General features: G+C 38.5%; 1 protein-coding gene across 6 annotated transcripts in view; it reads left to right on the top strand.

The window, feature by feature from the left end:
* Nucleotides 1–16,008, top strand: part of MYLK (myosin light chain kinase) — a 218,379-nt gene that overhangs the window by 79,699 nt on the left and 122,672 nt on the right. For all 6 annotated transcript variants that reach the window (XM_074873611.1, XM_074873610.1, XM_074873609.1 and 3 more), the window contains 3 exons: nt 9,930–10,137; nt 11,965–12,013; nt 14,957–15,122. In XM_074873611.1, the coding sequence (XP_074729712.1) occupies nt 9,930–10,137; nt 11,965–12,013; nt 14,957–15,122 (423 nt within the window). The remainder of the gene's footprint in view (nt 1–9,929; nt 10,138–11,964; nt 12,014–14,956; nt 15,123–16,008) is intronic.

Here is a 16,008-nt window from a genome sequence, read left to right as displayed (position 1 = left end):
CAGTCCTTCAGAAATAATCTAGGACAAATGGACTTGTAGATGTTATGGTACCTGGGAAAGCAATGCTTTATTCGAACAATATACTCTGGTGACTGAGCACAAAGCCAATACTCCACACACCTCAGAACTCTCCACGCTGAATTTTACAAAAAAATATGATGAAATGTAGAAGATTGAAGAAGAAATGATCTGCAGCTGCTGTCTGCTTTTCAGTTAGCAGACCATGTCTTCCATTGGTCATAAATTCTTCCTTGCTGGGAGTACCATAAATGCCAATTCCTCTAAAGATCTATGGTAGTATGTGTAGCGTTCAGCACCTTTGCAATCTGCAAAAAGGAGTTGAATAGTGAGATAACAAAATTTGCAGGTAATGCAGAGCTACTTTAAAAAGTCAAAACTAAAATTGGTGGGGTGCCATCTGCAAAAGGATCTCATTCTGTTTAGCGCCTGGACTATAAAACATCAAATGCCATTTTGCATTGATGAGTACAAAGTAGAAAAATAAAATATACTTAGTTCAATTTTTATTAGCTATTACAGTTCTAAAGAGAGACCTTGCCCTGAACAGCCCTCTGACTAATCAGCTCAAGGTAGGAAAAATAGCAAAGAGTGTTAAAAAAAATTTGGAAGGAAAAAGACATCCAACAGTCTGCTGCATCAATCTAGAAATCTGTGGGTTCTCCCATTTTGGATGCTGCATACAGTTCTGCTCTGTCCTTATCTCAGTCTAGAAAAGAGATGGAAAATTTGACAGGGATTTTCACAAGTATTTCATGGCTTCTAGTATAAGCACAGATTGAAAACCAAGGGCTCTTCAGCTTGAACAGTACAAGCAGACAAGGATATGAAACAGGTTTATACAGTCATGAATGACATGGGATTGAATAAAGAATGTTTATTTGCTATTTTCCAAAATATAAAACATAGGAAACCACAGTAAAATGTCAAACAGCAAGGTTAAAACAGACAATGCCTTGCATGCAGTCTGGGAGGCTCACCTAAGCCTGCCCTAATGATGTACTAAGGTGTTGCACTTGCTCAGACTTGTATGCTCCAGAACAACTTCTGGCTGTTCTCTAAATTCCCACTGTATGCATGAAGTAAATCTAGTTTTGTAACCATCTCATAACTTGACATTTTCAGATGGAAAATCCAAACCAGCTTTCTTTGTATGATTTCTGTAAAGCTGGACAGAAATGTAGGATCCAAAGTGTTCTCCTTACAAAGAAGCTTGCTGTTTTTCATGTAATTCTCCACTGTTTTGGACACCTTTATTTTCTTGTAACACCTTTTGCACGTGACCACCATAATGGCTGTGTTTGTGTATGCATTTTCTATGTGCATGTTTCTTGATGCATTTTAAGATGGATGTTTTGTTCTTGGGTACCTGAATTCCTACTTAAACAATTAGGAGGTGTGAAGTGTGCTAGTAGTTTGCTAGACCCAGTTATGTATATTTCTTCCAGACTATCTAAGTGGCGGGCATGTAATGCCAGCATTGGTTTCTGATCGGAACAGAAAGTATGCTTCCAGCCAAATGGAGCATTGCAGAGTTAATGAAGCAAAATCTAATGAGTCTTCATCAGAATCAAAGAATTTTGTATAAGATAAACTTTTGTCTTTTTGGTACAGAATACTAGATTGTCAATACAGGTGTCAGGGAGGCAATAAGCATGGAAGCATGGCAGAAAGTTATTCCATGTGATCAAATCATTCCACACTTTCCAGGATGAATGGACTTTTTGCCAAGCTCCTGCAGAAATCCTTGCACATTGCTAGACAGCAAAGTGGAACTCTATGAAAGGGTGTCTCGTGTGAAAATTTGGAGAATTAACTCTACTTTCCCCTAGCTTCTGTCTCATCTGAATTCTGTAATTGTATCCTATGGTCTAGATCCAGGATCCATAATCTGAACTCAATCCATGTAGTTTTATGATATTGTGCGAGTTTTAGTGGACTTTTAAAAATAAAGTATACTGGTTTTCATTCATATCCCCATAGCTGGGTACAGCAGTCAAAATGATCCAGACGTGCTCAGCACTCACTATCATATTTTAAGTCAGTGAAAACTCCACATTATTCAGCATCTTCCGAAATTGGGCCACAGGTTTTTCCACAGGACTAGAAAGAGATAAACTTCATATGGCACACTTGCATTGAAATAATAATTTTAGAGGAACAGCTTTCAATAAATAGGAAGAAAGTGCGAAGTCTCTTTTTACTTTCTGGGTCTCCTTACCCTTGCATTGAATGCATCTCCAGGTAATTCTTCTGTATCTCTCTTCAGGGCAAATGGGACAATGGCAAATTTTGCAGCCTTCTATGCAAATACTGTGGCATACGATCTTTCTACTCAAGACTAAAAGAATGTAAGATTTCCTTCACTCACGATGTTAACAATAGCAATATCAAGGAGTGCAATTCAGCAAAGATTTTCTTCTAATTGCCACAAATGAGAGTCAAGCAAAATGTGTATGGTTTGAAACATTTGTAGATGAAATCTTGTAGAAGGAGTTCAACAGAATTATGCATGGTCTGAGATTGCCTAAGAACAGAATGCAGTGATTGCCAGGGATGGGTGCCTGAAGAATGAGTTGTAGTATTTGGTGGTGCTTTGCAGATGTTTGATTCTACTTTCTACCTTTGATTCTTTTTTTTATTGTTGATGGTTTTGGTTGTGGTGGTGGGGGGGGGGTTTGTTTCAAGACAACAGTCTGTTTGAAGGTTTGTGTTGTCATTTTTCTCTCCCTGCTCCACACCATTTGGGAGAAGAAACAGATAATTGCATACACCAGTTGTGAAGACTTAGATCTTCAGAGTTGTGCTGCAGTTAAGGTTACGCCCAGCGAACTAATTTATGAGGACTGTGTGCATGTGGAATAAGAAACCTAAACACCAGATGTAGTGTCCAGAGTTCAGGACTTAAATGAAAACATACCCAAGGTTTACAGAAAGACCATTATTGTTTCTTGTACATAGAATAGGTAATGCTTTGAAGTGAGCTATGTTTAGTCCTAGTATGTATTCCGTTTTTTGCTTTAAATGAGGCAATTGTAGATTCTAGACTGTTCTATAGAAGAGGTAGGTTATTTGATTTGTTTGCAAGGTCATAGCCAAGTCTCCAAATATTTAACATTTTCATGTTTAACCTTGCAGGCAAGTTCTCTGTTTTAGAAGCAAGCTTTTGAAATGGATAAACTATTCTTGAGATATGGTTTGTGTGTGTTTAAAGTCTCAGAACAAGCTTGACAATGTATCATGTCCACTTTCCTTTATCAAGAACATCTGCTGTTCATTTGTTAAAGCAAACTGCAGCTTGAGCCTAACAGGAGCTTTGTTACAAGACTTACGAAAGAGCTGCACTGGCCAGAACCATGTTTCCCACCTGCACTAACCAAAAAATCTAAATTAAAATAAAAATATACCACCTGCTAGGTGGGGTTGTGTTCACGATGGTCAAGTTGTAGTCTCCACAGTTTTGTAGTACTTTTTTCCTAAGACTGACATTAACAGTTCACATCCGTATGAATTATTACAACAAGAATTGGCTTTTTTTTCTTGTTAGAGAGCACAGCTCTGTCCACATGGACCAAACATGTCTTATGGTGTATCCAGTTCTTAGCATCCTCTGCTAAGCTTGCTCAAGTACACCATTCCCCTCACACGTCTTTTTATCAAGGTCCAGATCCAAAATCTCTTGGCACTTGATTCAAGGAAGATAGAGGACATTGGCTAGAATCTGATGACTTTGGGAAACACCGCTTTCTTTGTATGACCTAGGATAAGCCACATCCACAGAACAGCTGTTACTGTCTGGATTGAATCTCTTGGGGCTGAATGAGAGCCTTCAACTGTATGACCTTCAGATGAGCCCATCTAATCTGTAACCTGCAATAAAGTGACTAATATTCCATTTTTACTGATACCTAGACATTGGAAGAAGAGGTACACTATACAGTCTCTACCACATTTCAAGTGTAAGTGCTGTACATTCTTTTTTTCTATATCTTCACTTCTTTGAGTAGAATTATGCTTACAAAATTTGTCATGCTACTTAACTGCATTTCTTCTGCTGCTTTCTTGATACAATCTGATGGATCAGTACTCTAAGTTTTGCAAAAGGTGCAAGCAGTTTATGCCCTGCTCATAATGAGTATTTGCTAGGCCGAGGTCCTTCTTTTTTTCTGTCAGGCTTTTGTTTGCAGGCAGCAGAATAAAGGTCAAAGTTTGTCAGATATTCTGAATTCCACATCTCCCTTGATGTCTCCTCCTGGTGTGACTTCTAATGATCTGCCCAGAGCATACACTTGGGAGCTCAATGGTTAACATCTGGCAACTATAAGTGAGGCCATCCTCTTTTTATCCCTTCACAACTTCTGATCTCTGTGGCCTTTTCTGAGATGTAGTTCCCAGAAATGACTGGTTTCTGGTTGAAGGTGGGCATGGAATAGAGGATAGGCTCCAAATACTTCTCAAAAAGTTACCTCACTTTCTGGCATTCCTTAATGTTAAGATAGGCAGGCAGCCAAATAAGCAAAACACCTGCTGTTCTTCTAAAGGAGGTCACTGCCGTCAGACATCATCTACCAACCCACTGGCCAGTTTCTCTTAAAAGTCTATGCTTGTCCTATCCATTGTGGATGTGAGAAGCAGTTTATTCTCTTCTGCTTTTCAGGTACCTTTATGCATTAGAAAACAGTTTTCATTACAGCCATTCTTCTTGTAAGACTTGTTACCCAGGTCATGCAAACTTTGTTTTCACGTTGTTTTAATGCTTCCAGACACTACAGTCCAACTACAAATGTGTTAGCTACACTACTAACCATCAGCTTTTTTAATAACTTATTTCTCTGTGTTACAATGAATAAGATACAGGCTAAGAGCATCACTTTTAATGGCCTCAAGGGCTGCATATCTCTAAAAGTCTCAAGACAAGTGGAAAAGTCAATTTTTGCATAATCCTTTATCAGTGCACATGTTAATTAAAACAACAAAAGCTTCCATATATTTTCTCTAAGAAGTATATTCTGTATTTTTCCATCTCAAACATAAGTGGGCAGTTATAACACCAAGTTCTTTTCACTGAGAACCAGGTGTCAAAAAGCAGTGTCACTTAGCTGCAGGAGCAGCAAACCTGCTTATTTTAAAAGACAGGTTCAAAAAGCAACAAGGTATGCAAACTGGGTTGAAAGCTACGTTTTAAATAGCATGTGAAGTATAAAAAGTTGAATAGAGAATATTTCCGTCTTTCAAAGGTAAATTAAAAATCAATTTCCTGTAGATGGATTGAACCAAATACAACTGATGCTTTTATTTAGTGATTGAGTATTTTACATACATAGGTCTTAATTCTGGATTTTGTGGAATTAAAGGCAAAAGTAGTCTACAGAAATAGCAGCACAACTGAACGCTATGTGCTGACAGAATATGGATGTTTTAAAATTCTGACTTCATGGGAGAATGATTGTCTCTTGAGAGGAATTTTAGTCATTAGTGGAATTCATATTGCAGCATATGAAATCATGTCTATGAAGGGAGTTATTTTGAATAGCAACTTCATAACAGTTGTATCATTGCCAGTCTTAGTACAACTTTTGATGTGCCTGTCTATATATGATGTAATTTGGGGGGATTTTGCAAACCAAGACATCCTTTTGATAGCTGTTTTCTTCCTGATCTCATTGCTTGTGTGTTGATGTGACCCTGAGCAGCAACATGGGACATTTATCTAGCCCTTAATGTCAAGCACTGAACACCTCAGCCATATAATGAACGTAATGCTAGAATATATCATGTAATGTTTGACATCATTTCCAACAGTCCTAAGGTGTTACTGTCAAAGTGAGTAATAGTACACACCCCATCAGGGTTTCACAGTTACTTATACTTCAGTTTATTGTCACTTATGGCTGACTCTTTCTGGGTGCTGTGGGTTTGTGTTCATTGTTAACCTCACTGGAGCCAGCAACAGTTATTACAAGGCAGGATATGACTTTGAAGTTAAAAGCATGAGCCAAAAGGGTGCATCTCATTGCCCTAAACTACTACTGCAACTGTGATGGATTTAAGTAGGCAAACCTATGCTTTTTTGGAATTGGTATATAAACAGCTCTTTTATGGAGTATAGGTATAGGCCAAGTTTTAGAAGATCTTTTCTGTGCTTTCAAACAAGAAAAAGGGTCACTGAATATATTTGGCATTAGTGGTCACTGAATGCCTTTAGATTTGTGACAATGGGGACTAGTTTGTAGCAGCAATTTTAAAACTATACTATCCTTTAGTGTACAGCTTCAATAGCTCTGATGTATTTTTTCTCCTTTTCTCTTTTCTTTGGGAACCTCGCACCATCCCTTTTCAATATCATTCCCCCAGACCTAGATACAGAACTGAATCTTAACTCTGGAAATTTCACAGGCAACAGGTTCTCTCCCAGCTCTTTCCACTTGCTGTGTTGATGCATGGAGCAGAAGGCCTGTTTTACTTTGGCAGTCTTTTCCAGGAAGACTTGAAGCAGTTGATAGGTCCAGACAAAAACTCAAAACTCATGTTTGTGCTAACACAATGGTTAGTTGCTGCTTGCTGTCAGTTTCCCACTTGTTAGTGTTGTAGAGCAGGTAAAGAAAAGCTGTAGCCTCACTGGGACTGGCAATACTCACACAGGCCAAGCTGTAAATAAAGGTTATAGCCTTCTGCTGCTGGGCATTAAGTAAGCAGATAAATTTCTCTTTGCTGTGGATTTATTTAAGGCAGATGTTTTTAGTGAGCTCTGGAACAGTTAGGGAGGAATATAAAACCTGCTGCAGTTCTGGAATTGATCCATTAGGATCAAAACCTAGTAACCAGTGATTCGTTTAAGGGTCCCTGACACTTTTATGGCAAGACTATGTATTTCAGAAAGGGCTGGCTCAGTTTGAAACACATTCCGAACCCAAACCTGAAATAAATCCTTGCAACAGAGCAATTCTGTAAACTTCTGCTATCCCATCATTTCATTTTTGACAAAAAATGAAAGAAAAAAAATAGAGAGTTTGGGAAGGGAATGACTCAACCTTTTGAAAGGAAATGGCATGCTGATTGCCTGTGTTTGTAATTTTCTGTGTGGCATTTCCTCAGTGTAGAGGTGTGGATGAACAAAATAACACAGACGTAGCAAGCATAAAATAAACACACGTGGAAGAAATGACAAAATACTTAATGTAGGCTCAGCCGTATGATACTGGAAGGGCACGTATAATGGTCTACCAGAGCTTGAGTGGTCAGGTAAAAATGGCCTTGTGTGGTCCAAGAGGGACTTAAGAATACGATAAAACAAAAATAAAAATGGAAGGAAGGTGTTTCCCATTGCTTCAACCCCAATTGTTCCCTGGAATAAGTGATGGAAGGTTTATGCTTGGGAGCTTTGAAGCTCAGTTGAACAATACATAGAAGAAAACACCAGAAGGAGTGATTGTGAACTGGAAAAAGTAGTAAATGGATTAGGTGACGTGTAATTGATGGCTTGTACTCACAGGCCAGAATCTCAGAAGCTGTAAACAGATGTGGCTAGACTAATGTCAGTAAAGAGGTTGTGATGTAATGCATTGAAAAGGTGGTTCTTTCTTCACACCAATTGAAGTGCTACTCTGTCATTTTACTGTATTGTGTTACCTGAAATAGCAGTTGCAAAGCCATTTTTGCCTCAAATATTTCAAATTCAAGGAAATCTTAATATCCAATGAAGCAAAAATGAGAGGTAGAAACTCTATTCTAATGCACTGTCTGGCTTTGGGTAAATCACTTAATCTTTGTTGGTTTCTTAATCTAAAATGAAAGATAGGTAGGAGGGCATTGACAAGTTAATAGTAAGAAACAGTTCTTTGGTACAAGTCACTTTCTGTACCAGTGAGCACACTATCAGCTAACAAGAGTTACACCACTGTAAAAAATGTCATATTTATGCTTCAAAACTCTCTTTTTCTGAAAATGAAATGTGCTGAGAAAGATATTCCTGAGAGCCTGCCCTCTGAGTAAGCACTAAACCAATATGCTGAAGTAGTGTTAGGGGGCATGGTTGAGTGGAGCTGCTGTTTTTCAGAAAGCACAGGAAAGAAAAGGCATGGCCACAAAGAGCTTTAGAAAGATGCTGTGGTATTTTTAAACAGCAATTGACTCCCCATTGTGCAGGATCCCACAATGTATTCTTCATAGAACATGACTCTTACTTAGGTAAAGATAGACTCAGAACTTGAGAAGTTTGTACCAGAAGTGGAAAGTTTCTCCAGCTTATTCAGCATATTCATGCTCTTGGCAAACATTAATGTCCTCTCTCTATATATTCACTAAGTAGTGCCAGGAAGAAGAGGTCACCACATGACTGGCAAAATTAATTTGTCTGGACTGATACCCAAGGAATTCAAAGAAAGAGAAAAAATTCTGACAGCTGTAGGTTAAGTTCCAACAGATGAGAAACCCAGCTGGAGTGAGGTGGGGCTGGATTAAAAATGAAAGGTTTTGAAAGGAGAGAACCTAGGAATGGGTAAGGTTGCTTGGCTGAAGACTGTAATTTGGAAAGTGAGTGCTGTGCAGTCAGAAGAAAGCAGAACTGAAATGTGGATTGGAAACTGAGAGGAGAATGTTGGGAGGAATTTGTGCAAGCCACAACCAAGCCTTCTTCAAATCAAGACAGATCATCAATATTTTGCCCACCTGGAGGTTGAAAGGACTTCCTGTTCAGTTGCCAAGATTTGATAACATAGTTCAAAATGTGATGTTGCTCCTTTCCCAGTGAGCAAACAACTGTTACTCATCCCAGCTCATCTTGATCTACTCAGTTACTTCATGACATGTAGGCAAAGGATCAAAGAATCAGAAGATGGAGAGCTAACGTATCAGAGTGGGGGAACAGGAAAGAAAGGGGTGATACTGTAATCAGGAGTTGTCATGATGACTGGGGAAGTGTGCTAACAGTTAAAACATACTAAAGTGACCTTCAAAGAGGGTGGCATCTCTCATAAAGCAGAGGAGGAAACTTTGCCTGAGGAGTTCATTCTTTGGTGGAAACTGGTGTATGTCTGCTTTTCCCATTTTTTTAATGAAAGAAAGACACAGATGCTCATCAGGTTTCAACAGCTCAATTGAAATCAATAACTCAATTCTCAGTTATACCAACTGACAATCTGCCTGCAAATCTGAAGGTATCATTAATGCCATAACAGGCAAGGATATATTAATATAGTTGCTATTTAATGAGCACAGGACTGGTTCATTCTGTTGAAAACACTTCTTTGGGCTACCAGTAGACCACAAAGCTCTTTAAGTTGAACAGTGTGTTTGTGTGAATATGTCTAGGTCTTTATAGCCCCCCTACCACCATAACATGAGAATGACCCTTAATGACATTTCTCAAATTGCAACTCCTTATCTTCCACTTTAAAGATCAAGACAAAATATGGTATGTCTGCATTTCTTGCCTGTATATTGTCAGGAGCTACTATATCTCAGCGCATTTGAAAAGTAGATGACTCCATACAGATTTACAATGTAAGCCTAATCCTTGGCAACCATGCTAGAAATTTTTGGTCTAGACACCTTGCAATCTTGCACACTTAGAGGTGTAGTTGCACCACTGCCCTTGAGTCTCTGAACAATGGGGACCCAGGTGTCAGAATTTTTCATTGGTACTGCCACTATGCTACTGCAGGTAAACCATTCTAGTGGGAAACTTTTCTGTGTAGGTATCTATCTGCCTAGTCTTATGATTTTAACAGTTTGACTTATCCAAGAGATTTTTCATTTCATTTTGTTCTGCCATTTGGCTTGCAAAGAGTATGTGTTTAACAGCTCCTGTGTCAAGAACTTTCCACTGCATTGCTAAATGTCCAACATTTCTTCCTAATACCATCATCTGTTATGTTTGCCTTCTTTCTTCACTCTCTCTCACATCTTTCCAGGTCAGAGGCTACCCCGAACCTCAGATCACATGGTACAGAAATGGGCATCCTGTCCCAGAGGGAGACCATTATGTCATGGACCGGAGCATTCGGGGGATATTCAGCTTGATAATCAAAGGTGTACAGGAAGGTGATGGTGGTAAATACACCTGCGAGGCTGCAAATGATGGTGGGGTTCGTCAAGTGACCGTGGAACTGACAGTGGAAGGTAGGAGCATACTTATGCTGTTGTTGCGATGATTATCTAGTTTAATTAAATGAAAAAGCTGTGTTAAACTGTCTGGTTAAAATCACAACTGTACACACATGCTTTCACTGGTGCAAGGGTAAGAGTCATTAATTGCATTTCACAGTTTAAGACATTTTGCAGGGAACTATGTGTCTATAGCTAGATGAAGTGTGCATTCCGTTTCAGATGTCTATGATGATGCCCAGGTAACAAAAGACCTAGATTTAATGACTTTGCTATAAACTTTGTAATTTTCATGGAAGCCACCACTCAGGACAGAAACAAAGGTCTGGAAAGTTAGCATTTTCTCTCAGGCAGTAAAAACTGTGGTGATCTTGGTTGCTTCACAGCCTATCAGATAGGCACACAGAGGCAATGTGTTCCTGGAATTCTCCATGCATGCTTCCATTTGCTAAACTGAACGCCTGGTTGTAATTGCATGCTTAATGTCACACGGGAAACAGCCAAGATCAAACCCAGGAATTTTTAAGAGAACATCTGCATATTAGATAGTTGCAAACTGCCAAATTTAAAACTTAAATAGTGACACAAAGCCAAGGAAGGATGGAAATCAATTGTACTGCTTCTCTCTTTTCAATTTGGTCATGTCAGAGATCTGTTGAATATCAAAGCTCCTCAGATCACAACTTCATGTTCAATTCTTGAAGCAAAGCAAAAATCCACAGCAGTCCTGAAACAATCAGCATTTGGGTTTATTCAGTCAAAATCTCTAACAGATATCCTCTGAGTACATACTGAAATATGCATGGATCTGGCATGATTGTTATTGCCTTCTGTTGTAAAAATTACACAAAACCTTTTTTTTCCCCTGGTTTTAAGTTGTGACAACTTTTATGAGTGACAACTTGCATGGAGGTGAAGGATTTTTTTAAAGCTGTCTTTATATCAGTTTTTTTGATCTGGGTTTTGATGCAGTTTAAAAGCAATTTCATGGTAGTACCCCATGACTGAATTTCTCAGAGCTTAAGAATTACATGGTCTTTATTCTAAAAATTCCTCTATGGATCAAGATAGCAAAGTGCAGATTTTTTCTGTTCTCAGCAAAGATATCTATGTGGGGCTGACTGCTACTTGAAAAAATGAGTGACTGAAACACAATCTACTCTTTCCATCCTGCACAGCTCTCCTATTTCACAGTAATGTAAATTCTTATAAGGCTCTAGAACAAATTTTTTTTCACAGCCATCAGACCTGTTTGTTTCACGCTGCCACTCTGGATCTACCCCAGGACCTTACCCTTTTTTAATGTGCCCAAGCTACCAGGAATGCTGTGTGCAGTAGATGGCGCTGAGCTTACGTGACTTCGGAGGCATCTCCCTGTGGTTCACACCAGCAAGCACGATGAGCTATAGTGCTTCAAAAAGAATCATTTTACAGAAAAGGTAGTCTGAGCTAACACAGGACTAAAAAACAAACCAAGTAAAGTAAGACCTCTTTCAGAGTCCAAAAACCTTTTTTTGCTATCTTAATTTGAATTAGTGCTGCACTGTAGAAATTAGACACAGTGCTTCATTCACTTGTGTAGAATATTTTTTCACGAATAATCTGAAGTGTTGTTACTACTGAGGCCAGGGGTTAGGTGGTAACTCTGCTAAAACTTGCTTTTGAAATTGGAGAGCCTAACTTTGGACTACAGATGACATAACCTTATACTGCAGGTGTTACATTGCTCCTTTATGTTCAAAACCTGGAGAAATGCACATTTTACATAGTCTTTATTACCTGTAATTCCCAATGGTCTTGATAAAACTTCTGACTTCCTGTCTTTCCGTCCTATGTTTACAGGAAACTCCTTGAAGAAATACAGCCTGCCATCCAGTGCCAAAACCCCTGGGTAAGAAGTCCACTGGCTTTGATATTGTTTAACAGACACCTAAATATGTTTTGGTAGGAAAACAAGTAAAATAGTTATTTCCAAAGAACAACCACTTGTCCCCATTTTAAGTGCCTCTTGCAATTTGTCTTTAGTGCTGATTCACTTTGAGGGCCAGTCAAAAAGGGTTGGATTCTTCCAGTTCTCAGTAATTCCTCACTGGAACATATCCCCAAGGCTCCTTACCTGTGCAGGAATCAGAGTAACAGAAGAAAGCAAAGCCTGGTCCTTAATGACTCAGTTCTGCGCAGCCTTGCATTGGAATAAAGTAACTGCTTGGCATGATTTCTCACACTTGTGGGATGGGGATAGCAAGAATGGCTGGGCTCTCAGAGGCAGGGCAGCGCCAGCTACAGCAACATCTGAAAACAAACACTTTGATATTTGTGGCTCTAAGTCCAAATCTCCACTTATCCTAAGCAGAATAGCTACTGTGAGAGGTGCTGTGTTAGTAAAATGGTTGAGGCTGTCAGGAAGACATAAGTAGCCTGATACAGCTCCTGCTCCCTCATACTGACAGGAATTAATCTGGATAAAAATAGAACATTCTGCTGGTATCTGCAATATTGCACCCTCCTCTGCTGCAAATTGCACCCTCTTGTCTCTGCTCTCTGATATTCAGAAATCCTTCCCCACATCTTCCATGACCTGACAGTCTCTTTATAAAGCCAGAGCAAACACTGCTTTAAGAGTCATCAATAAGAAATAAAAGCAAGTGAAATCAGCATTCTCTCACATATATTCAAGATTTCCAAGCAGCACAGTGGGTAAACTGTAGTTTAGAAGAAAGAATTGTCCTGGTTTGGAGTAACTGTTAGCAAGAATGGTTGATGGAGTGATCTAAACTGGCACACAGAAGAGCCTTCTTGCTGCCATGTACTTTCTGCACTTCAGTAAGCATTTACAACTAAGTGAATGCGACTGTTTTAAAAGCCCCAGGCCTAATTCTTCTAACAGCTGAATTCATTTCTTTATAAGTAGCTTGAATTTAAGCAGAATTATTTCTGATTTATATCCCTGGGACTGAGTCACCCTGGATGTAGACAAAAATACATGTCTCTGATTATGTTAGTGATCAGAATACAGATAGTTAAAACTGAAGATTTTAATTTCATCATTGATAAGAATATTGTTTATGTATGTTTTGAATTTTAAAATTAACTGAGATTACAACAGTGAAAATAGTAAGTGAAATTGAGTAATCAGAAAGGCTTTTACATCATAATGTCTGTATCACAAATGTGCTACAGGAATACACACATGCTAAGTAACCAAAGCAAGAAAGGACAGTCAAGGTTGCTGTTAGGTTTTGTTATACATTCAGACTTTCCAAAGCACTATCCTAATCCATTGCATCGAGTTAAAGTGACTGACCTCATTTTTAACTCTCATGTGTTTTACTCCTATTCAGTACTAATAATTCTATGGTATGGAAAGTTTATGCCTTACATAAACAGGGAGGAGGGAAAAGAAAAAGAGATATACATTTCAGTTTGTGTATATCTAGGAAACAGCCATAAAGCTGCAGGCTAGCTAGTAGTTGATTTTCTTTTAATACATTTGTATATGTGTATAGATATATAAATATAGAAACACCACCTAAAGATGGTCACTAAAAGACTTCTTTAATACACATTTATGCTCTTCTTTAGTGCCAGCATGAGGAAGATGATGTTAAAAACTATCAGACATTTAATTATATGATGAAGTGTTTTCCATTTTAGCATATTACAGTCACCCTTCTCTCTCAAGACTTTTTGATGGTCCTCTTGTCCATGTAAATCCTTTCATTATGGTATCATCTCTTACATAGAAACCTCGAGCTGCCTATATGGCAACCATCATGTCTTGGCAGCACCTTGGACTAAGGCGATGCGGTCTCTGTTAGTATCTGACACCTGGTAGAAATGGTGAGGTATTGACACATCTTACTTGCATGTGGTAAAAGGCCATCTGGAAGAGAAGGCCTTGAAAATGGTTCCGTTTGCTTGAAATTAAAGGCAAAAAAAAAAAAAAAGAAATCACCATCTGCCTTCTGCTAATGTGTGTCTTTGCTGTACCAGGGCTTCAGAGCAAAGAGTGTGAGTGTTCCCTTTGACATTAACAGACCTGAAGTTGCACCTTTTTTTTTTTTTCCTTGCTATAATACTGCTTGATGTTTTATGTTTTACGGCTGTGTAACTGACAGTTTTGGACTGCAGTCACTGATGCCACTCTAGTTTCATTCCATATGTCATTTCCCAGCTGTGGCATCCATGTAAGTAGAGCTGGGCATTTACGCTTAACCGACATTCACCTGGGATGGGTGGACTTTGGTTTTGTGCCCTTTTCATGTTTACTTTGAAAACACTGTAGTGAATGAGATTCCAAACAGAAGCCTTCCTCAAACCAAAAATCTGTACCATGACATGTCAGAAATGTTGCAAAAACAAGTTGCTGATTTGTAAATCAGAAATTACTGTGTCATTGCACTCAGTGTCAAAACAAAGTACATGGTAAAGAACTGTGAACAGTGAACAAGTATGCACAAATAATCTATTAGGAGGCAATTAAGAAACAGAAAATGGGAAAAACTAAATGCATTCGGTGTTTCCTATTATTTGGTTTGTCCAGCTCTGCTTATAAGCAACTGAAATTGTCCCCAAGATTTGTTATGTGAGTTATGTGTATGCTGGTTGAGGGTGTGTAGCATCATACCATTCAGTTGCATGAGGAGTCAAGAGCATCACCAGCATTTCCATTTCTACCATTGTCCAAAAAAATATTGTATAAGTACAGTCTTGGTTACCTTCAATTATATACCCTTGTTGGCAGATCACTGGTCTAAAATGCTTCCTGAAGTATGCTCTAACCACAACAGCTCCCAGTTCTTCTGTAAAACCAGGATGTTGATTGCCTTTCCAGGGGAAGACTTACTGTTCCTTCTGTGGAGCATAGGCCAAGCATCTGGGGAGAGAGTCCACCCAAGTTTGCTACAAAACCCAATAGAGTTGTTGTGCGTGAAGGCCAAACAGGCAAATTCTCATGTAAAATAACAGGACGACCTCAGCCTCAAGTAACTTGGTTTAAGGTATGATTTCTGAAAAAAATAATGTTTTCTTTCTCTTTTGAAATTCTGTGCCTTGAAAGGATGAAATGCATTTGCCATTGCAAATTATCATGGTGAGAATTTACATACAAGTAGAAACATATTCTTCCTTATTTTTATGCTGAATAAACTAACAAAAGATAATAGCGTTCCTTCTCAATATAAACTTCTCCCTTATCTGTCTCATTGTTGAAAATATTTGTACAAAAAAACCCATCTGAAAGCCCCAAACAAGATCCAGGTTCCATTATAAAAATAGTGAGTATGGGACATACTTGCCCAAAGACCTTACTAAGTAAACAACATAAATAGACAAAGGATGGGAAATGTGAATATTTTCATCATCTCTGTTTTATAGAGAAGGTCTGCAGGGATTTAATACTTTGACTGTGGTTACAAAGCAGTCTCTGACAGCTGTAAAAATTACAGCTGTATTTCCTAAGTTCCATGTCAGTGTCTCAGTCTTAAACTGCCTTTTCTGTATCACTCACATTGGGTTTTACCTGTACATTAGAATGAAGATGATGTTTGCAAAGAAATGGAATTGAATTGAAAAGAAAACTATCTGTTTAGGAATCAACAGATATGATTGGGTTTTGGCATGCACAATTGTTTTTTGTAAATTTAAAAAAAAAAAAAATTCAAGGCAGATGAACAACAGTTCAACTGTTTCAGTCTGACATAGAATAAAGGAGACCTGAGCTGTTACTCCAGATCTGCATTAAAATTGGGAATTGTGAGCATCTGTCATTTACCAAAAAAAAGCTTTATAAATGAGCAATATTTAAAATTCATTAGACTATTAAAAAAGCATTGAAGACTTAAGTCCTAGTGCCCCCTTTGGTCATACACAAGATCTCCAACCACT

This window comes from Strix uralensis, chromosome 6, assembly GCF_047716275.1.
Source record: "Strix uralensis isolate ZFMK-TIS-50842 chromosome 6, bStrUra1, whole genome shotgun sequence".
Classification (NCBI taxonomy): Eukaryota; Metazoa; Chordata; class Aves; order Strigiformes; family Strigidae; genus Strix; species Strix uralensis.
Note: the sequence above shows the minus strand (reverse complement) of the source record. Positions and strands in the feature narration are given on the sequence as shown.